The sequence below is a fragment of the Lagenorhynchus albirostris genome, chromosome 12 (genome assembly GCF_949774975.1).
Source record: "Lagenorhynchus albirostris chromosome 12, mLagAlb1.1, whole genome shotgun sequence".
NCBI classification, from domain to species: Eukaryota; Metazoa; Chordata; class Mammalia; order Artiodactyla; family Delphinidae; genus Lagenorhynchus; species Lagenorhynchus albirostris.
Window position 1 is genome coordinate 8,689,949 of NC_083106.1, and position 22,555 is coordinate 8,712,503.

The 22,555-nt window shown below is 44.8% G+C and overlaps 1 protein-coding gene across 4 annotated transcripts in view; it reads right to left on the reverse strand.

Annotated features, from left to right (window-relative positions):
* Positions 1-8,209, reverse strand: part of SYTL3 (synaptotagmin like 3) — a 74,931-nt gene extending 66,722 nt beyond the window's left edge. For 2 of the 4 annotated variants that reach the window (XM_060168285.1, XM_060168284.1), the window contains exons 1-2: positions 8,014-8,199; positions 5,256-5,474 (exon numbers count right to left, since the gene is read on the reverse strand). In XM_060168285.1, the coding sequence (XP_060024268.1) occupies positions 5,256-5,474; positions 8,014-8,123 (329 nt within the window). In that variant the 5' untranslated portion in view covers positions 8,124-8,199. Of the gene's footprint in view, positions 1-5,255; positions 5,475-8,013 lie in introns of all 4 variants that reach the window. The other 2 variants (XM_060168286.1, XM_060168288.1) reach the window with 2 other exon arrangements.
* Between the last annotated feature and the right edge of the window lie 14,346 nt (positions 8,210-22,555).

Here is a 22,555-nt window from a genome sequence, read left to right on the forward strand (position 1 = left end):
AAAAGACCACGATAACACATTAACTGAACTTTGAGATGAAAAGTTGGGACTTGAGCTTTAAAGGCCAGTGAGGTCCTTACTCATGAGAAAAGGCTACCGAAGGCATCCTCAGATAGGCAATGGCTTAGGACACATGCCACCCACGTGCTCTTCTAGGAAGAAAAATCTTTGAAGAGACGCTTCAGTTCACTGAAAATGAATCAGAATAAAGGACCTGCAAACTGGGAAATCATGGTCTCAAAGATACCTGCATTCATGAGACAGTGCAGCAGTGGAATCATCTAAAATCGGTAAATCCACCCATGACTCCTATTCGGCACTAGGATGTGCTCTTGGTCTGATCTATGGACGTGGGTCTGTTATTGCAGAAATTCCTGGGAACACATGACTGGAAAGGACGTACGAGCCTGTCTGGTATCCCTACGTCCCCAGTATCCTTAACTCTCGCCGACATTTCAGCCCAGAGTTTTAGCCAAGGCAGCACTTCACCACCACGCTGAGTGCCAGACTGGGAAGATGGCCTCCTGGCACTGACCTTGCTGCAGGGCGAGAAGGTTCAGCTGAACTGCGGAGCTGACAACTTTGAACATGAACTCAAGGGTATGGAAACTTACTCATCTCAAAAAGGCTTTAAAAGCAAGACCTGCCATGACTAATCAAGTGCTGACCACAGAAGAAATTTCAACTTCAACACCAACAATAAAAATGATACTCAAACTACTGTGTAAACATTCCCTTCAGTAAGCACAAAATAAGCTTTTCAAAAATAAACTTTTTCAAAAAGTATCCCACAGGGCTTCCCTGGTGGCGCAGTGGTTGGGAGTCCGCCTGCCGATGCAGGGGACGCGGGTTCGTGCCCCGGTCCGGGAAGATCCCACATGCCGCGGAGCGGCTGGGCCCGTGAGCCATGGCCGCTGAGCCTGCGCGTCCGGAGCCTGTGCTCCGCAACGGGAGAGGCCACAACAGTGAGAGGCCCGTGTACCGCAAAAAAAAAAAAAAAAAGTATCCCATAAATTTCCATTTTTAACTAGATGTTTGGTAACATAAGGCTTCAAAGGCTGTTAGGTAATCCTTACTCTCATTTGGCCAACGGATAAAAAGAATATCACGATCCTTATGTAATCATCATCTGTCCTGTTCCCACAGAAAGCAGTGTACCTACACCTCGTGAAACAACCAAGCTTTCTCGTGAGAACTAAAACAGATGCTATCTCCAAATCAGAGCTAAGAAGAAAAAGCTGTATTTCAAAGAACAAAAGGCTTTTTCTCTGTGAAATTAATCTTAGTGGCTAACCTTTTGAAAATTTATGGCTAACCTCTTGAAAATTTAGAAATGTACAGCTATGTGAAATATTTTACTCATATATTTAACTTGTCTATGTACTCTTTCATGTGAAACAAATTAACATAGTTCCTATCGACAGTGCTCAAAATCAGATTAGAAAAAAGAAGAAATCAAGTTTTGAAACAAAGAGAAGCAGTAGAAAAATGTCCCTTTAACCTTGGCACCAAGCTAAAATCCTTCCTTGGCCAAATCTGTTAAACCGTACCTGGCATTCAATTTCTTTTCAATCTTTTATAGAGTTATACCTTTGCCTCACTTGAAGGGCAGAAGGATTTACAATCATGATTTGGAATTATTCCATTCTCTTACATATTTGCCTTGTGGATATAAAGTGGTGATTCGGTGTTTTACCGAAACATGAGATTATGAAAATACTGGGAGTATCAGTCTGAAATTTGAAAGATGACATTTTCCAAATTCTAGGAATCTGACTCTCTCTTCTTTCCTTCTCCCAAATCACGCCTCTTTTGATGGCTCCTGCTAAGGATAACACACGGCCCCCATCACTGGAAGCAACTTTCAACCAACCTTCCCTTCTAAGTCCTTTCCGACTTGCCTTTGTTTACCTAGTTCTTTCTGTTGCTTCTCTTTTACTCTCTATTTCCTTTGGTTCTTCCAGTTAAGCATGAAGAGCTATCAGTTTTGCTAGTCCACAGAACTGCTTTTCACTTTTCCCTCTTTCATCCCCTATGACCAAGTTCAATCACCCCTTTGTTGAACTCTCCCTCACATTCCCCATCTCTGTTGCCGCCCGCCTCATCCCTTCACACCTCGTTCACTGAAAAGACTTTCACCTGCTTCATTCACCTTCCTCTTCCCCTCCTGAGTCTGTCCTGCAGAATGCAGGCAGACTTTCACCTGGCTTTCTCCTGGCAAGGTGCGTATGCTCACACCCCATTTCCTGCAGCCTCCAATCCAAACTCTTCCGAGTGGCTTTTAAGACCCCGTCCCTCCGGGCGAGTCTCCCAGAAGGCAGGAGAGAGAGGAGATCAAGAAGGGATGGGATAGATTAGGAGTTTGGGATTAACAGATATACACTACGATATATCAAAGAGATAAAACAACAAGGACCTTAGAAATTTAAAAAGAGAGAGAAAGAATCATTTCTTTGATATATATTCTTCCAGATAATTTTGTTTATGTATCTTTTTTAAAATGAAAGAAAAGTGTACCACAAGGTTTGATAAGCTGCTCTTGAAATTCACAACAGCTGGTATGCATCTCTGTTAACAGAGCATCACATTGTTAATGACTGTAATATTCTACTTGATTGTATGTGTTCATTTTTACCATTAAAAATAATTTTGGATCACTCACAGTGATTTAAATTTAAAACAAAAAGAAGAGACGGGACTCTGGAGACCTGGTTCTAGGCTTACTGACCGCATGGCCTTGGGCTCCCTTGTGTCTCTAAGCCTCCGTTTCTTCCCCTATAAAATTGGGATAATGGTGGTAGCTGTCACGTAAGATTGTCTGAAGATTTAAATAAAACATTTGGTGTCAAGAAATGCTTAACACAGCCACCCACACGGTGAGTGGTCCACACTCATGCCCACGACGTTCCCTCTCCCGGACAATGTCTGTCTCCCTCTCTAATCCCGACCCGCTTGCAGAAATGCTCCCACCTGGGTGCTCTGGGAAGTCACCTTGAGCCAGTTCAGCCCTCCCTCGCCTCTCCCTCCTCTGAGCTCCTGGGGTCCTCAGCAGAAAACCTGCTCAGAAGGCAGAAACCTCAGGTGTCTCCTGGACCCTCAACACAAGCCCAAGGCCAGTGCTGGTCACAGGACTTTGGCACTGACTGCAGCAATCTGTACATTGGTTTCGCTTTTTTAAATTGCTACCCTAGAGCTTCTTCTTTCTTGATTTTAAAACCTATTTTCTCTCCTGTTCCCACAGCAAATCCACTTCTTGAGGAATGAGTCTCAGGCTGAGGAAGAAGCAGGGAGAGGAAAATGATAGGGTCAAAAACCTGTCCAGGACCCAGTTCAGTTGTGACTATCGTCTACCCTCAAGTTTTCCCAAGCCTTTTCTTTGGTTTGGCCCCAGGATTGGAAGGCAGCCCAGCGTGGACAAAACTAGAGAGAGAGAGAGCAGAGAGCTTCGAAGAAAGTAGGCGGGGAGGGGGGGAGTTGGGTTATAAATTACTTAGCTCTCTCCCCAAGCGATTTCCTATGTCAGTTCACTCAGAGCAACGCAGTCATCTTGGATATTTTGAAAAGCATCCTTATTTCAACATAAGGAGCAACATAAGCATCCTTATTTCAACATAAGGAGGCTGGGGTTTCAGAAATCACACTCCGTGAGCTTAGAGCGGTAAAGTTACAATGCCCCGGGCATGGTGCCCTCCAGGGCAGAGCCTTCAGCAGGGCCCGCTTCCTGGGAGGTTGCCTCAGCCCCTGTCCTATAACCCTGTGGCTTATAGCTAACCACTAGATGAAGAAAAAGTGCTGAAGAATTTAATACCTTACGACGCAGTGTTTATCCTTAGTGTTTATCGACCAAATATATATGGTTGACTGGAGGAGATCTTAGGACCTTTCCTCCTCTCTCGAGAGCCCAGACCTGCTTGAGCACAAGTGCAGGCCAGGCGGCTCACAGTAAATCTTGGTCTTTCCCTCTCAAGCTGAGAAAAGCCTGCAGGGCATCGGCTTCACAAACTGAGGAAACTCGAGATGTGTGGAGATAACTTGGGCCACGTGGGAGTGACCTGGCAGTGCCGCTTCAGAGAGGGGGAGCTTAGGAACAAGGAAATCTGGTTGAACAACCTGCCTTCGAATGACTGACTGAAATACATTAAGCCTTGCAAAGGGATGGGAAGTTTAAGGAGATGAATATCAGGACATGCCCACAGACACAATCCTCCCCATTCAGGGGGAGAGAAAACCCAGCTGCTGTGCCCACACTGTGTAAGCACCTCTCACAGTGTCAGCCCCCGGGGCACTCACGCATCTGCAGCGATATTTACAAGTTGTTTTCAAATCTCAGTCTCTGATTCCTCTCCCAGGTTCACACCAGAGGAACATATCTACCTCTCATAAGTTCTGTGATGTCCTTGTGCACGCTACCCCACAAGAGGCAGAAACACTCCCCGTGTTTCCAAGGGATTGGCAACCAGCCTGTTCGTGCTTCGGACGGTGTGAGATCAAGCCACAAATATGCTTTATCATTTTCAAAAATGCCAATTCCGTGTTTAAAATATTTTAAAACCTCACAACGTCAAAAGATTAGAATAAATGTAGATTCCCGCTATCACTAACAGAAAGCACGCCCATTTCTTGAGCAGAGCGTCCAGTGCAGGTCAGCGTGCCTCCTTCAAAAGGCCTTGATAAAGCTGCACCGGACACGCTAACATTCTCTGTGTTACAATTCACTCCACTTTTCCTCAAAGAGATAAATTAAGCTCTAAGAAAACTAACAAAATGAACCAGTTAAGAAATTGAAAGGAATCTTAACTCCTACGTTAACTGATCCCCAGCCATTACAAACAAACTTTTGTAAATTAAAAAACAAAAACCAAACTTTTTTCATATAACAAAACGCATTTTTTTTTTTTTTTTTTGTGGTACGTGGACCTCTCACTGTTGTGGCCTTTCCCGCTGCGGAGCACAGGCTCCAGACGCGCAGGCTCAGCGGCCATGGCTCACGGGCCCAGCCTCTCCGCAGCATGTGGGATCTTCCCGGACCGGGGCACGAACCCGTGTCCCCTGCATCGGCAGGCGGACTCTCAACCACTGCGCCACCAGGGAAGCCCTCAAAACGCATTTTTGAATTACAATAACTTCCACTTCTAGAAAGGCAGCTCCATATTAAGCACTCGGCAAACATTTCCCGATTAAGTTTGAGGAGTGACAGCCGTCTTTGTCAACAGTTTGTCCTGGACCATCTCTGAGGCTCCCTGGCCCATCCTCACCTGTCCTCAAAGCACACGGTGCACTTCCAGGCGCGGGTCATCCTCAGGAACACTCGGCACTTGGCGCACACGCGGTGGCTGCAGCCCTGGCACACGGCCCCCCGGTTCAGCAGGAACCCCAGGGCCTGCCGGCAGCGGGCACAGGACTTCTCTTTGTACTCCTGGCTCCCGCTCTTCGAGCCTTTCCACCTGAGATGCTGCAAGTGTGTCTTCAGTTTCCTGTGGCCCAGAGAGTTAAATAAGAAGCGATTGAGTGGAAGGACAGATGCCAGCCAAATTCCTACATGGCAAGGGCCCCAACAGCACCACCCATGGCGAGAAAGAAGGGGCTTTGGCATCCAGCACCCCCAGGGTCCAACACGGCTGTGTGAACCAGGATCTCTTGCGACGTCTCGGAGCAGAGGCTCAGAGGTTTTCTCGGCTGTGCAAGCCTTACCTCCCAGGGTTGCTGTGAGGATTAAATGGCAAAGCATAAACACTATGGCTGGCTAGGTTCATCCCTCTGTGCCCAAAGGGCATTATAACAGCAAGCAAGGACAGTGAAAGAAGAGGAAAAATGCAGAAAATGGCATCAATTCTAAAATGCAAGGCAGGGAATGACCTGTAAATATACAGTATACATGCCTGCTATTGTCTTAAGTTCCCCAATAAAGTTATTTAGCTGATGCTATGCTTTTTTTTAATGGAATAAATTTTTTTTTAAATTTTTTATTGGAGTAAAATTCCTTTACAATGTTGTGTTTAGTTTCTGCTGTACAATGAAGTGAATAAGCTATATGTGTACCTATATCCCCCTCCCTCTTGAACCTCCCGCCCCGCCTTTCTCCCGCATCTAGGTCATCACAGAGCACCAAGCTGAGCTCCCTCGATGCTATGCTTTTGCTACTGTTTTTTATGGGTGGTCAGTTACTTTCAGTTCCTATTTCCCCAGGACGATAGCCCTAGTACAAAAGGACATTACATTGGACCCCAGAAGGTATCATTAGCCAGAATACTCTATGAAATGTCTCTGTTACTTACTTTTATTATTTTTTTTTATTTTTATTTATTTATTTTTATTTTTAATTTTTTTTGGCAGTACGCTGGCCTCTCACTGTTGTGACCTCTACCGTTGCGGAGCACAGGCTCCGGACGCGCAGGCCCAGCGGCCATGGCTCACGGGCCCAGCCGCTCCGCGGCATGTGGGATCTTCCCGGACCGGGGCACGAACCCGTGTCCCCTGCGTCGGCAGGCGGACTCTCAACCACTGCGCCACCAGGGAAGCCCTACTTTTATTATTTTTTTAATTTTTATTGGAGTATAGTTGATTTACTGTTACTTACTTTTTTTTTTAATGCTTGCTCTCATGTCCTTTCTTTTTTTTAAAATCTATTTGTTTATTTTTTGGCTGCGTTGGGTCTTCGTTGCTGTGCGCGGGCTTTCTCTAGTTGTGGCGAGCGGGGCCTACTCTTTGCAGTGCGCAGGCTTCTCATTGCGGTGGCTTCTCTTGTTGTGGAGCACAGGCTCTAGGCACATGGGCTTCAGTAGTTGTGGCTCGTGGGCTCTAGAGCACAGGCTCAGTAGTTGTGGTGCACGGGCTTAGTTGCTCCGCGGCATGTGGGATCTTCCCAGACCAGGGATTGAACCCGTGTCCCCTGCGTTGGCAGACGGATTCTTAACTGCGCCACCAGGGAAGCCCTACTGTTACTTACTTTTAGAAAAGAGAAGCTAACCCCAAGAAACAAGCTTACATCCAACTTTCAGGATTTGCTCTAGAATCAGTACCCTTTGTATCAAACCTTTTACCACAGTATCCATGTTACTTTGTTGATATTCAAAACGGTGCTTCTAGATCACCGTAAGATCTTGAATCATCAAAGAAAAATCCATTTTTTTCAGTGTATTTTTTTAGTGGAATCAAGTATAAGTACACGTAGAGAGCTTTGGGATAACAGAGGAGGGTAGAAAAATAACATCGTACCTTCTAGTTAACCAGAAATTTTCGCTCCTTCCTCAGACATTTGGTGGTCCAAAGTTTTATTTTATATGTTTATTTTTCTTGGCAGACTCTGAAGGAGTTCTGCCATTAAAAACAAAGCAAAACCAAAACGCCTATTCCATTTACTTACCCTCTAGACCTCACGCTCTCCATAAACATCGATAGATAAACAAAGCATCAGCATGACAGCTAACCACGGACCCCGCCCAGCCCTGCTTTGTTAAGTGTTAAACTCATGTCCAACAGCCCGAGGAGCTCAGAGAGAGGAAAGAGGCTCTCTGTTGACAGATCAGTCGGAGAGCAGGCTGGGCAGGTTTCCCCTTCCCTCAGAGCCAGCTGGGAAGCAAAAGAGAGCAAAGAAAAGGACGGGAATGGATGCCAGCAGCTTTGCTGTTTCTATGACGCTTTCTTTGTGCCTTCGGTTACCACCAAAAATAATTTAGGAAAACCCTTAGCCGGAGGTCTTTCCCTCGAAGAGCGTATGAGAAGCCTGAAAGCTTCCCTTGAATTATTCCTGCCAAGTAGGCAAATGGACAAGCTGACAGACAGCAAACTTATCACAAAAAAAGGCATTATTTTAAAGGAAAAACAAAAGGCATTCTTTCCCTTACCATCCCCGAAGCTTAGTGACACAGCAAAGGTCACCTCCCCCTATAGCCCTTCATTCCGACTCTTGTCAGACAAGAAGCTGAGTAGGCAGCAATACGCCAGGTAGAAGCAGCTTCCAAGCAGAAAAAGCCAAAAAAACGAAAGAATCCCACCCACTAAATGACAGCATACCGTATCCTTTCCTCCTCGATGTTTCGAACCTCCCGGTCCCGGTGCAGGACCTGGAGGATCACCTCGCGTTCTGATTGCCGGAGGGACTTCAGGCTGACTTCTTGGGCCATTTCTGTCTCTTCTTAGACCCACGCTGAGGTTCTACTCCATGGCCTTGCGCTCCTGTCCCATGGATGAGCTCAGAGAGTCCAGTGAGAGTCCCACGTGCTTTTGAAAGCAATCCCTCTCCTATTTCATTGGCAGCTGTGTTGCTTGTGGCTCTTTTTTTTCTTTCTTTTTAACTGTGTCACACTCCTCAGGAGAAGGAAGTTCCAAGAGGCCGTCCCTCGGTTGGGATGGTCGCTCCCAGAGCCTCATGCCACCTGGGGAGCCTTTTCCCTGGGTCCTGCCGCAGCCTCTGACATCCGGCTAAGTCAAAAGCATATCTTTTTTTCTGAGGTTTTGCCAGAGATTGTTATAAATTATGCAGGGCCCCCTGCAGATAATTTCTGCAAAGCAGAAGTAATCCCCAATCTGACGGAATTTACGAAGAGCAGTGAGAAGCGTATCAACGACTTATAGAAGTCAACCTTCCCCTTCATATGTTTACAGGTAGCAGTAATGATGGTTAAAAGCCCAGCCAGTTCAATACCTGTAGAAAAGACAATAAAAATGGCATCATTTTTCCTGGCTGATGTACCTATACTGCAGCATGAGTCCAGAAGAGACAAAATGCTCTACACAGACAGATCTTTGCATTTTCTGCCACGATGATAACGTAAGATTTTAAATTTTATTAAATTGGCCTTCTCGTGTTTCTAAAAGCCTCAAACTTACACATTTGAATTTTTCTAATATGAATTCTGTATCTTGAGTGATTAGAGGCATATAGGTCTATCTTTAACGTACATCATCCTAATTGAAAGTACATTAGAACAACCATGTTCTCAACTGCTAACTGTAATTTTTACAGTTAACTTCAAGACTCAAAAATAAACTCTTTAATCAATTAAGGATGTATAAAGGGATATCACCACAACCTCAATCTACCCATTATCTATGGTCTTTAATGGTTTTCAGTGGCTGCCTTATGCCCGGGGTCTTGTTTCTGGTTAATGCTAGTTGCCAGGTTCTGCATATGTTCCTCCTACTTTCTTCTGCCATCAGTGACATTGGACACACATCACCTTCAATCTGTTCTTCCCCCCAACCAAGAGGATGGCATTGAATTGATAAAGCACTGGATAGATGCATGTCAGTGAAAAGCAGAAAATGCAGCTCTAATTGATGCACTTTCTAGACTGCCATTTTGTTATCAAATCTACATGAATTCCTTAGTAATAAGACTTCCTTTCAATTCTTTAGAAGCTAAACTCCCTTTGTTCGGCTGCAACAGAAATGCACATTATATTAATTTATGATTCATAGCAAATCAATGAATGAGAAGTTAATAGAACCCTAAGGAATCATTTCTTTAAGCAGAGATTCTTAATCTTTGGTCATCTGGTGAAGCTTCTGTATTTAAGTGCATAAAATAAAATACATTATTACAAAGGAAATCGATGATACTGAAATTTTTAAAGATTATAACATAGTAATGGATGAGTCCATTGATGCATGAAATCTAGCAGTGATCTAACAACTAATTTCAGAGTAGTGATGATCGTAAACAATGTTTTCAGATATCTGCAACATACAATGTGGCATAAAAATATCTGTGATTTCTATTTGTGGCAGTCACCAGTCCTGCTAGTTCTACTGTGGTTCAGTGCCTATACTCATAATTGCAGGAAATGCTAAATTTTAGTTACGGGTTAGTGAAAACAATGATATAAAATTTTTTCATGTCCAAGGTCATGGACCTACAGGCTAAGGACCCCTGGCTTAAGGGATTCTCTGTCAGTTTCTCTATTGTAGGATAAAGTTAAAATATGTGGCCCACCCAAATTGCAGAGGTTGCATGAGAAGTAGGAAAGTCCAGGGCTGCCAGGAGACGCTCCTGGCCTCTGGTCTCCAGCCAAGCAGTCCCAAGTGTCTGCTCCCAAAAGGTGTCCTATGTAGACGGTGGGAAAATGACAGGGACAGACAGGGACAAGGACTTGGGGCTCCAGCCCCACCAGAGTCAAAGCCACATCCCTCCTTGGGCCCGCGTTTCCAGATGAATAGACGGAGCTCCCCAAGGCTCTGAGTCTCTGGGAAAGAGGAAAGTGCTGGGGCTTCCCTAGTGGCGCAGTGGTTGAGAGTCCGCCTGCCGATGCAGGGGACACGGGTTCGTGCCCCGGTCCGGGAAGATCCCACATGCCGCGGAGCGGGTGGGCCCGTGGGCCATGGCCGCTGAGCCTGCGCGTCCGGAGCCTGCGCGTTCGGAGCCTGTGCTCCGCAACGGGAGAGGCCACAACAGTGAGAGGCCCGCGTACCGCAAAAAAAAAGAGAGTGCTGGGAAACAGCGTGTAATCAAGTGCTAAGTGGTAAAATGCAAACTAGCCACCGTGTCACCAACGTCATGAGCCTATTTCTTCTAATCACGCCCTCGGTTCTTCCTGCTTTTTTCTTATTTTAACCTATTAACCATACTACTAGGCCAAGTACTATCCTGTTTGTCTGATTCTCAAGTGTTTTAAATGGAGATTTTTGCAGTTGGCTCAAAACCTGTGATCTGTGCACTGAGCTTTCTCTCCCTGTGGCCTTTGGACTCTGCTGTCCAGCAGAAGCAGCGCAGCCCTGGGCTGGAAGAGAGTGCTCCTGCAGTACTCAGTGTTCACTCCTTCAGGGGGAAAGGCCCTACCCATTCCAGAAATGCAGGATTCGGTTACTTAAAAACACTACTGTTCTCTACCAAACGCATGCCTGTGGCTTCAGAGAGCCGTCTGCAGGGAGGAGTGGGCGCTCTTCCTCCCCCTAGTGGCCATCCACTGCTATTTACAGAAAAGTGAAATTGAGCTCGTTTCCAGCATCCATCCATCACCCATTCATTCAGTAAATGTTGATAAAGCACCCAAGCGCCAGGCACTGTTCAGGTGCTTAGGATACAGGACTTAATGACTGGTAATATATACTCTATCCTACTTCTCACAAGAATATGATGGAGCTCACAATAAAAGCACAGAGAGGACGATTAAAATCAGAGAAACAGCAACCAGAGCGAAAAGGGGCCAATTTCTACCAGGAACCTGCAGTGAAACAGTCACTGTACTTGAGCATTAGCTGTATCTCTGACCTTCCTAGTAACCAAGGCAAAGCAAAACAGAACGAAACAAAACCCCAAATCAAAGTGGTGTATATAGTTCTGATAAATCGGAAGAACAGGTGCTGCATCTTATTTGGATCTGTTCAGGCTTTTTCAGTAGGGGCAGTACCATGCTTCCCTCTAGATATTTGTGGGGTGCTTTTGGTTGTCACAGTGACAAAGAGTTACTTTGCATTCCCATACAAATGTTGGCTATCTTACCAGATAATTCAACTAGGAAAAAAGTATAATTTTCTGATAATAGAATTTAACTCATAGAAACACAAAGTATATTTTGCAGGGTTTTCACATACTCTGAGTTTTCCAGAATGCAACTATTATGTAAATTGAAGAAAGACTGTACTTGGTTTCATTTAGAACTTTAACAAAAATTGTTTATCATTTCAGAGAGTTGCATCACCAAGGGCAGCATGGCTTGTAGTATTTGAATCACTAATGCCATAATACTGGTAATGGTCTGCATTTGTAGATGTTCTAGTCAATGTGATTCTATGTATGCGAACATTTGACAACTTCACTGTGTCTTCTAATGTAGTTTACATATATGAGTACATATTATATTCTTATAATTTACTGCTCCTTTATTTCTTCTTTTATTACAGTAATGACGTATTATTGTTGTTGTTGTTATTGGTGTAGGTAAATTATATTATACATGAATTCCAATTCCAGATAGCAAAAGGTGAACTACAAAATATTTCCTATAAAGGGTGAGCATTGGGTCCTTGGGGTTTAAGAACCACTGAACTAGAGAATCCAATGATTTCTCAGGTCACTTACAAATTAAACTGTGTATATCATTCCCTTGTTCATTTTTCAACATATTATTGGGTTTTAGGAGAATGGGGTGGGGAAATTAGAGGACTGGTCAGTTGTTTTTATTGTTTTAAGCTGTGTTGGGGTTTTCGTTTGATTGTAAATTTGCTTATGCAATTCCAGGTCTGATTTCCAGGTTCTAACTGAGAGCTCAGAGTTTCTCTTTCAACAGCAATCATCCAAGTTATTTCAACGGCATCTTTTCAATCCTCTCGAACAGAATCTGGAGTTCTTTCTGCACTTTACCCCTGGTAGGCTGGCATTTGCATTCCTCTGAGTTTTACATCAACAGCCAAATTGGAGATTTGACTCTGTAATCCACCTGTCAAATCACTCAAACCCAATTCACTAAAACTAATCTTCGCCTATAGTCTGTTTATCCAAGACAAGGTGCCCTAGACTTATGGCAATGATTTACTTATTTTTTTAAAACTATTTATTTATTTATTTTTAGTGAACTTTTTCCTAGTCAAGAGAGGTTTCTAGGGTGGCAGATGGAGCTAATTAGCCAGCAGCATGCGCCCATGGTAAATACCAAGAAAGTAAGAGAGAATTCCATCCACCTGGCGGCCTTAGCAAGCTAAGGTCCATCTTTACAGATTCCATTTCTGGTCACCGACGCTAGCAGGAAACTAGAAGCCACCCTGGATTATTTTTCATATTCTTCAAAACATGGATAAAACAAATAGACTTCTCTGTTGGATGCTTTGATCTCTCTGATGTTTTTGAGTCAAAAAGTGGAGATTGTAAAAGAATTCTATGAAATCTATTAAAATCAGTTGGCATGTTCCTTGCCCTATGCTGGGATGAGGGAGCGAGGTGTGAGCATGGCATCTGTAACACAAAGTGGGTAACAGGAGCAACTGATGGGGTCCAGAACGGGCTGTGTCCATTAGCCTGCAGCCGACCAGTGGGAACAGGAGTGACAGCACTGAATGGATGGTGAGTAAGAAGGAGACTGGTGATCGGAGAGGACAGGAAAATCTTCATGGCTGAGCCCGGGAGAAGAAAAGGAGCTGGTCTGAGGAAGGAGAGGAACATCTCTAGGGTGAGGGACAGTCCACTGAGCAAGGATGAGGTGGGAATATGTCACTCCTCCCCCAGGAAAGGAGCCCAGGGTCTCCACCGCCTACACGTGAGTTCTAAACTACAAAACGGCCTTTCTCACCCTGGCTGATCTGGCCTCCTCCCTACTCCTCCATCCTTAATTCCCACAGAATGCTGCAATGCTCCCAAATTAGACACATCCGAGACTGCTCCCTGAACACATCATGCACTTTTCCTTTTCCGTGCATTCACTCCTGCTCTTGCCTCTCCCTACCAAAATCGAATTTCCTCGGAGGCAGTGAGGGGAACAGTCCGCAAAGCAGGGTTTGGAGCCTCACTGGGTGAGCAGCTCTGCTCTGCCCCTTCCTGACTGCCGAGATGCTGGGCAAGTTACCTAAGCCCCTTGGGATTTAATTTCCTTGCCCATAAAGTAGGGAGAATGACAACACCTACTTCCTAGAGTTGCTCTGAGGATTAAATGTGTTGTTACCTGTAAAGTACTTAGATCACAGTGGTGAGCGTATAATAAGCCGTTGACAGATGTTAACTGTGGTGGTAGTAATAGTACCATCATCGTCATTATTATTATTAATCTTTCAAGGCCCAGATTAATTGCTGACTAATTCAGGAACTTTCTCCTTATTTACAAGCACAGTAAATTGCTTCTTCATTATGATCCCGTTTTCCTTTGTGTATTTCTCTATCATGACTCGGACTTCTTTCTGTCTGATTCAAGTGTCCTTCTAGTGGTCCCATTGGTTTTTAGTGACCCCTCATCACCCAGCAAATAGGTCCTTAATGTTTCGCTGGGGTTGAGAAACCCAGTGAATACTGTAACATGCGGGTTCACTTGCCAAAGCAGGAAGCATGAATTCGAGTAGAGCAGGAAGGAAGGACAGTCAGGTGAGCAAACAACACTCATCTCAGAAAGCTCCAGGCTTCAGACATCTGGAAAGCATTGGGAAATCTGAGTCATTTCAAATCTGAGAAGCAACAAAAAGGTATTTTAGTTTAATGATCTCATGCAGAAATTTACAATCTCATATCTTGAATAATGAAATCTCCCAGATTCGGTTTTTCTATGATGATATTTAGTCACTCGCTCATGCACCCAACAAATTCTTAAATTGTGTTTTTGTCCCAAGAACTGGAATCAGGCTCTGTCCTCACCCACATGGAGCTGAGTCTAGCCCCCAATCTCCTTTCTCAATTGCATTTTTGTACATTTGAAACGGTGACTGCCCTTTGTCTTACAGTATCCCATCTACCAGTCTAATTTTATCTAACAATTTAAAAATAAATAAAACCTACACCAAAGCACCACTTTGAAGGAAAAAGTCTCCCAGAGCCACCTGGAGAAGCACTTCACAGCAATCCATCCCATCTCAGCATAGGTTTGGGTGTCAGACAACCTGGGATCAAACCCCAATTCTGGAATCATCTGGGTACAGCTCTAGAGCAACAGCTGGAACAAAGCAAGCAGCACTCAGAACTCGTCCTCTCTGCTCCCCCTCTGCCCCTACAGGAAGGCCCCAAAGCAGGACTCAAGCCATTTCTCTGGGACCGATAGGGACTGAGACAGCAGGGGCCCCTCCTAAACCCAGCCCAGTGCTTCAGTCCGCGTATTTCCGTCTCGCCGGTAGCCGGTCGTGCCGTGTCCCAGTGGAACTTTGCATCCAGACCAACGCGGTTTGGTGATTAGTGCATTGATCTATAGCGCTGATTTCATTGGTCCTTGTGTGCGCCAGGGATTGAGGATATAAAATAAGTAGGAGCCAGTCTCTGCGTTCAAAAAGCTCACACTCCAGCCAGAAAATGGACATGCGAACGAATAAGTTACGACATGGTAGGATGAGTATAAACACATAAGGATCTACAGAGGAGGCCGCTCAGAGGAAGGCGTGATTCACTGCATACGGAGAGAGCAGAAATGGATGGGGGGCAGAGGAGGGAGCACGGAAGAGTCCCAGGGGAGAAACGTGTGGGACCCCTTTTGCCAGGGGAAAGGAACATCCAAACGTGTCTGTTTTTAAAATTTTTTTGGCCGAGAGGCTTGCGGGATCTCAGTTCCCCGACCAGGGATCGAACCCGCGTCCCCTGAAGTGGAAGCGCGGAGTCTTAACCCCTGGACCTCCAGGGAAGTCGCTAAACACGTGTGAGTTTTGAAACCACGCTTGCTTGCTTTCCTCAGCCTAACAGCCAGTTGACTTCGGCTTTTTAGATCTGATGAGGGGGAAAAGTACAAGAAACGTGAAACTGAGGGCAAGAAGAGAAAAGGAGGACAGGAAAGGAAACGCTCTTTATCTGCAGGCCGTCCCCACGTCCTTTCATCTAAATATCTATCACCTCTGAGCAGCTGGTCATCACATCAAAGGAACGAAAGCACCACCCCCTGCCTGTGATGGAGGGAAATGCGGCAGATCAGGCGACATGCCTGACATGCCTGCGTGTGAACACGACGGTCATCGCCACCCAGACTTTCAAGGCAAACTAGAGACCGTGCCCAAGGCTGAAAGTTACAGCCGAGCGAGGCTCACAGCCCCCGTCGCTTCTGAGACCGCACCGTCCGCTGCCGTGTTTCACCACAGCTGTTTCCTTGAGAAGCTGCAGTTTTCTCCGAAGGCAGCCACAATACTTTCTGCCTCGAATGCAGGGGAAAAGTTGAGTGACTACGCAGACCTTGCAGCTTCACCTGAAAATGCCATCTCTTTTTTGCACATGGACTTTCCTTATGGACGCCTGGAACAGCCTCAGGGACCACCAGTCCGTCCTCCTAAGGAAGGAGCTGAACGCAAGGCGGCTCTTGTGTCTGTGGTTCCGGCTCAAGCTGGCCTCGTACTCACAGGCTGGATGGGCTCCTTTTTGCAAAGGTGAGACAACTCGCCTGTGTGTCCCTCAGGAAGTGTGACGTGGAAAGAGAGACAAGCCTTTGCAAATTCTTTGTCTCTCTGGTCACTGAACCAGAGGTGGATTTTCCAGGAAGCCAGTGACCTTGGGCTTCTCCCCCCTTCATTTGCAATTCCTGATCTTGTATTTGTTTTCTTAAAGTCTCCAAACATCATATAAGCTTCAGGTCCCTCAAAACTCTGTCCTTAATATATGACGTTGTGTGTTCGTGGGTTTAAGCCTAGAAAACTTGACACCTACAAGAGACAGGAGAAGGCGGAAAGGGTGCCCCTTCTGGAAGGTTCCTGCATTCACTGTGGAGTCTATTCTTTCTCATTCACACAGACATCTTGCCACCAAAAAAAACCCCCAAATGCCTTTTTAGAATCAAAGTTAAACACTGAAATAGAAATCCATGATATTTCAGGCTTAAACTTGACCTTTTCTCATGGAAAGGTAAAAAGATGAGAATTAATATTATCATATTGTTATATACAGGAGGTACTACTCATAATTATTGCTACACTTTTTTTGTACCAACCGCTGCTGTTTATTGACATTTGGCACTTACTCTGGACCAGACAGTTTGACAAGTTCTCTACACACACAATCTCAGTCCTCGTTGCAACCTTATGATGAAAGGATACCCATTTTACAGACGAGGAGAGTGAGGCTTGCAGCAATTAAGTAAATTACCTAAAGTCACACTCTAATCTGGGTCTGTTTAACTCCAAAGTCTTATGCTTTGTTTAGACAGGAAAGTTAAGAACATAGAATCTTCTACTATCTTGGCTAAATAATCTTTTTCTATACCAATTCTAACGTCTCAGTAGATACTTAATATCTAACATGCATTTTCTTCTCATAATCTCTCCTCTTGTCAGGAAATTGTTTGGGGGTTAAGGAGGCTGAATTGCAAGACATTTAAATTAGACCCCAGCTAACTTAATTTTCTTAATTTTAAAATTACATTTATGTTCCACCTCCAAACTAAGGATTATGGGGGATCAAAAAATCGGAATCTGTGAAGTAGATTCAGAGCCAAACAATAATAAACTGTATGTATAAGAATTTACAAACCAAAAAGGAAATCAAACAACACTCTCTACCCCCACAGAAAAAATGCACACCGTATAGCTTTCGGGTAGTGTTCTTCGCTTTAGTTTGGTTTAGTTTTTTAACTAACTCTAAAGTATTCCTCCTTTCCATTCAAATCATTCTTATCCTACATTTAAAATGTATGCTATTCAATAAAATTACAAGTTATCCTTTGTCTGATATATCATTGCTTTTATTTCCTACATTTTCAAAGCCATTAGTTTAAGAGAAGTTATATAAACTGTAATCTCTATCCACCCCACCCTTAAAACAAGCTGCCCGAAGGGCTGGACGCAGGTGCTCAGCCTACCTTTGCCTCAGCTTCAAGAGAGGAGACCAGGGGAGCTCGTTCTGGAGAAGGAAGTCAATTTTTCTTCATGCTAGAACAATTGACGTATTTCTCTTTCCTTCCTGTCGGGCAGGCGGGCCCTGAGTGCCTCTGTGGCTACTAACCCCCATTCGCCAAGGACCCCGGGGCAAAGCCACCTGAAACCACACCCAGGCGCTCTTGTATGCCAACAGTGTATGTTTTTTGGTGGAGGAAAGACCACGCTGATGCTACTGCAATGTTTCACCCAGACCAAAGAAACCCCCAAAGAGCCTAGAGGCTTCAATTAGTCAAACGTTCCCAAGTTTGCAAGGGGTTTCTCCATTGACCTCAAGTGTAAATGACTAATGTTAATGACATCTCAAAGACAGCTGTTAACTCAAGAGTTGATTTATAACAAGACTGGCACGGACTTTTGGGGGGTAAATTTCACTGAAGTATAGCGAACGTATGGAATATGACACAAATCATAAGCACAGCTTGATAAATTCTCCCAAAGTGAATGCACCCCTATGAAGAAACAAAACTTAAACAGCGTCTTGGGAGCCCCTCATAGGCCTCCCAGTTACACCTTTCCCCCGAAAGGTAACGACTAGCCTGACCTTTAACATCAACATTGGTCCTCCCGATTTTGCACTTTGTGTAAATGGAATCATACGACATTAACAATTTTTTGGCCTGGCTTCCGTTGTTCAGCGTGTTTATGAGATTCATACTATTGCATGTAGTTATAGTTTGTTCATTCTCATCGCGGTGTTGTATTTCATTGTATGAACAGATTAAAACATTTGTTTATGGTACTGTTGATGGACATTTGTGCTATTTATAATTTTGGGCTGCTATGAATAGTGTTGCTACAAACGCTTGGGTGAATATTTGCATACGTGTCTGCTGGTTATGTGTCCGGGAGTGGAATTGCTAGTCACAGGTTAGGTGTACGTTCAACCTTAGCAAATGCTGCCACACAGTCTTCCAAAGCTGTCGAACTAATTTATATCCTCTACTGGTAACAAGTTCCGGGGGCTCCACATCCTCCCACACACTTGATACTGTCTGCCTTTCTTATTTTATCCATTCTGGTGGGTGTATAGTGGTATCACATTATGGTTTCAATTTTCATTTCCCTGATGTATAGAGTAGCTGAGCAATTTGGTATCTTTTTATATGTTTATTGATCATTTGGATATCTGCTTTGGTGTAGGACCTGTTCATGTCTTTTGCCTGTTTTGCTATTGGGTTATCTTTCTGTTATTGATTTGCAGAAGTTCTTTATATATTCAGGATATGAGTCCTTTGTCAGATATTTATATCACAGATATCTTCTCTCTCTCTGTGGACTTGTCTTTTTTTCCCCCTTAACGGTCTCTTTTGAGGATCTCAGACTCACTCCCGAGGGGGAACTAGTATAAACTCTAATTGAGAGACTATGATTCAGGCGAGTCAGTTGATGACCAAGATTAAGGTATGCTGTGTGGCCTTGGGACTCACTAGATCTCTCCAAATACTCCTGGGCCTCGGCTTCCTCAGCTGTAAGTGAGATTCACTTTGATCATCCCTTCTTCGGTTCTGAGATCTCATTCTTCTGTGGCCTAAGAATGCCCACCTGAGATGGAGAAATTCCATCAGGTGAGGAGCAGGGGTGGGGCAGGAGGATTAACATGACAGGAGGGAAGAGTGAATTAAGAGGGCCGGCTTTTAAGGGCTTCCCTGGTGGTGCAGTGGTTGGGAGTCCGCCTGCCGATGCAGGGGACACGGGTTCGTGCCCCGGTCCAGGAAGGTCCCACATGCCGCAGAGTGGCTGGGCCCGTGAGCCATGGCCGCTGAGCCTGCGCGTCTGCAGCCTGTGCTCTGCAACGGGAGTAGCCCACAACAGTGAGAGGCCCGTGTATCGCAAAAAAAAAAACAAAAAAGAGGGCCGGTTTTGGGGTGAGACAGACCTGAGTCACCTTGAGCAAACCACTTGGTCTCTCTGAGCTTGTTTCCTGGGGAGGGTCACAGGCTTCTCTCTTAGATTACAGGTCATTCAACGCATTCACAAATATTTATTGTGCACCTACTACGTCAGGCACTGTCACTGTCATCGTGGTCTAGGACCCATGGCCTAAGAAGATCCTTAATAAATAATAACTGCTGTTTCTTTAGTAGTAGTAGTATTACTATTTTGCAGCACAAGATAGTAAGTGAATCCCTTTAGGAGTATTTGGAAGAAAATGTTTTTAGAATGAGGGTATCCTAGACTAATTATTTCCAAAGTAGGTGTATTACTTTGCTAAGGCTGCTGCAACAAATGCCACAGACTGTGTGGCTTAAACAACAGAAATTTATTTTCTCACAATTCTGGAGTCTAGAAGTTCAAGATCAAGGTACTTCCAGGATTGGTTTTCTCCGGAGGCCTTGCTCCTTGGCCTGTTGATGGCTATCTTATCTCTATGTCTTCACTTGATTTCTCTGTGCCTTTCTGTGTCCTATTCCCTTCTTATAAGGACATCAGTCGTATTGGATTAGGTCCACCCTAAGGACCCCATTTTAACCTAAGTACCTATTTTAAGACCCTAAATAGGTCTCTAAATACACCTATTTCCAAATATAGAAGGTCACATTCGAAGCACTTGGGGTTAGGGCTTCAACATATGAATCTGGGGAAAGACACGATTCAGCCCATAACAGTAGGATATACTAAGAAAACATTAGAACTTCTTTTAATATTTATTTTCAAAAAGATAAAACTTAATTAATATTAAATAAATGGATTTGTAGTTTAACATATCACAGTTGAAATAAACATACTTTTGAGTTACCCACTCAAAAATTATTCATGCTAGATGGGCACGATTACAGAAGTTTGGAGACCACTGACCTAAGGCCTCAGGCTACAGTGGACAGCAGGGGAGAGCTGGCAAAGATAGAAGGTACCTGGGTGTTGAAACTGAATGGGTAGAAACAGATCACATCTGAAACTGAAGTGAGGTGACACAGGGCTGGCCTGGGGATTAGACCAGAGTAGCAGTGGAAGGGGAGGGTGGTCAGGTTGATGAATGGGCGGGAGTCAGGCAAAGAGAGCGTGAACGTGATATCAATAAATCAGCAAGGGAAGCCTTCAGAATGCTGTGTGGCAGGTTGTAGCATTCTTCTCCCGTAAGCGTGCCTGCCCTATAAACCCAGGTCAGCCGAGGGACTTGCTCTGGACGACGAAGCGTGCGCATGTATGAGCGGCACCTTCCAGCCAGCACTGGGGCCGCTGTCCCCTCCCCCTTCCCTCTCCCTCACCGACTTTGCAGTAAGCCTGCTCCATCAGCCTGGTCCCAGCCGATGCGTGGAGAACACACCGGGCAGAGCCACAGCAGACCCTTGATGGTCATGTAGCTTGAGCGACAAATACACATTTGTTGTTGTCAACCACCAAGAGTCTAGGGTCATTGGTTTCTTCAGCTAACCTAGCCTATGCTGACTGATGTAGTGTGTGTGTTTTTTTCATATACATAGAGCTGATAAACTATTTAATAACTACCACAGCATGAAATGATTGGGCAGAAGAAATGCCCGCTGGTGGCCCTGCTATGCCCCGAATTATCCTTTAGTTGTTGGATCTTGGGATGAGGTCCCAGGGAAGGGGCAGGGGTGGGCAGGACTGGAAGGAAGAGGGAGCCTAGGGGTTCAGAGCAACAGCCATTCCCAGTTGGTACAGAGGTATTTCAGTCCCACTGTGCCCGTGCTTCCCAGCTGACAGCAGACCTAAATATAGGCATTTCTTAGCCAATCTCGTTAGCATGTAACTTCTCAGCACAGGATTCTCACTTTAGATCTGTGTCAGTCACAAGTTTATTTTCTTCCCCATTACAACATTACATTCCTCACACTGGAGTGTTTTGCAATCGCCATTATCACCATCGGCATCTTCCTCATCATCATCATTAGTGACTCAGCCTGACTCCACGGTACATCTCAGTAACACTCCTAGGCACAGGGAGAGGAAGGAAAACTCGAACATCCCCAGGATTGGATTTGGACGGCAAACGGCTGCAGAGCATAGACAGCACTGGGAGACCCAACCGTGGCCGTGGATATTACTTGTTGAGGTGACAGGGCTATGCTTATTTGGCCCACACTCGCTAAATAAGGCATTGACAACAACAATCCTTATTTCTAAACAGTGTATTTAAGAGACTCGCCTCGAAGAAATAAAGCACACAACATCTGCCAACTTACGGCTAAGCCCCAAATTGAAAAGCAAATCCAAGATCCACTCCACTTACTCGCTGCACAGAAACCTAAACGTTATCCTAAAATATGGCTAAATACAGGAGATTCATGCGCAGCCCTGGGTCAGCGTGTTTATACTCCCGGACTTCTAATGGACATTCATTCTTGGCAGAGTCGGGGTGCTGGAATGGCAGCTAGTTAACGGCCAAATGCCATAGTGATTGTAAATTCCTTAGCCCTGCAGAGTGTACATCAATCGGGCAGAAGACAACCCCTGCACTGCATTTTTCCAGGCACTACAACATCACTGAGCCTAGAGAGTTCAAATCCTCCCACGGACAGAAATAAGTTTTTCAAGTTTTTCCATCAAGGCCGTATCCTAGTCAACTCTGTAGCTTCCACTCCAGCTCAGAGGCTGCAGCAAAGTGAGTGCTTACTGTCATGTGTGTTGAATAAGTGAACAAATAGCTCTGAAGATAAACAGACCAACTTATCCATTTCTGGGGCAGACTCAATATAACTATGGCAGGTATTATGATCATTTAATGAATATTCTTTGACAGTTAAAATTGGAGAGTGGTACCCAATGCAGATAAGCTAAAGTCATGTAAAATTTTTTAAAATTCACATTTACATGTTTTCTGTTGCTTTATGCCCATGCTGGTGATTTTCAGTCACAGTATCACTTAAGATCTAAGCATTACTAATGCACTATCCCAGCAGCCATTCAGGACACTCATTTGAATTAGGAAATTCTTAAAAGGTTATGGAACAATTTAGAAAAGATGTCCCAAACCTCACTAGAATTGTTCCCTCTTGCTTTGCACATAATGCTAACACACTTAGCTAGTGGGCCTGCGGGGCCACCCTAGGAGAGCAGAAGAAAATTAGAAGAGGGTGAAAAGGCCCCTGATTGGCTCAGGAGTGTGGTGCTGCTGAGG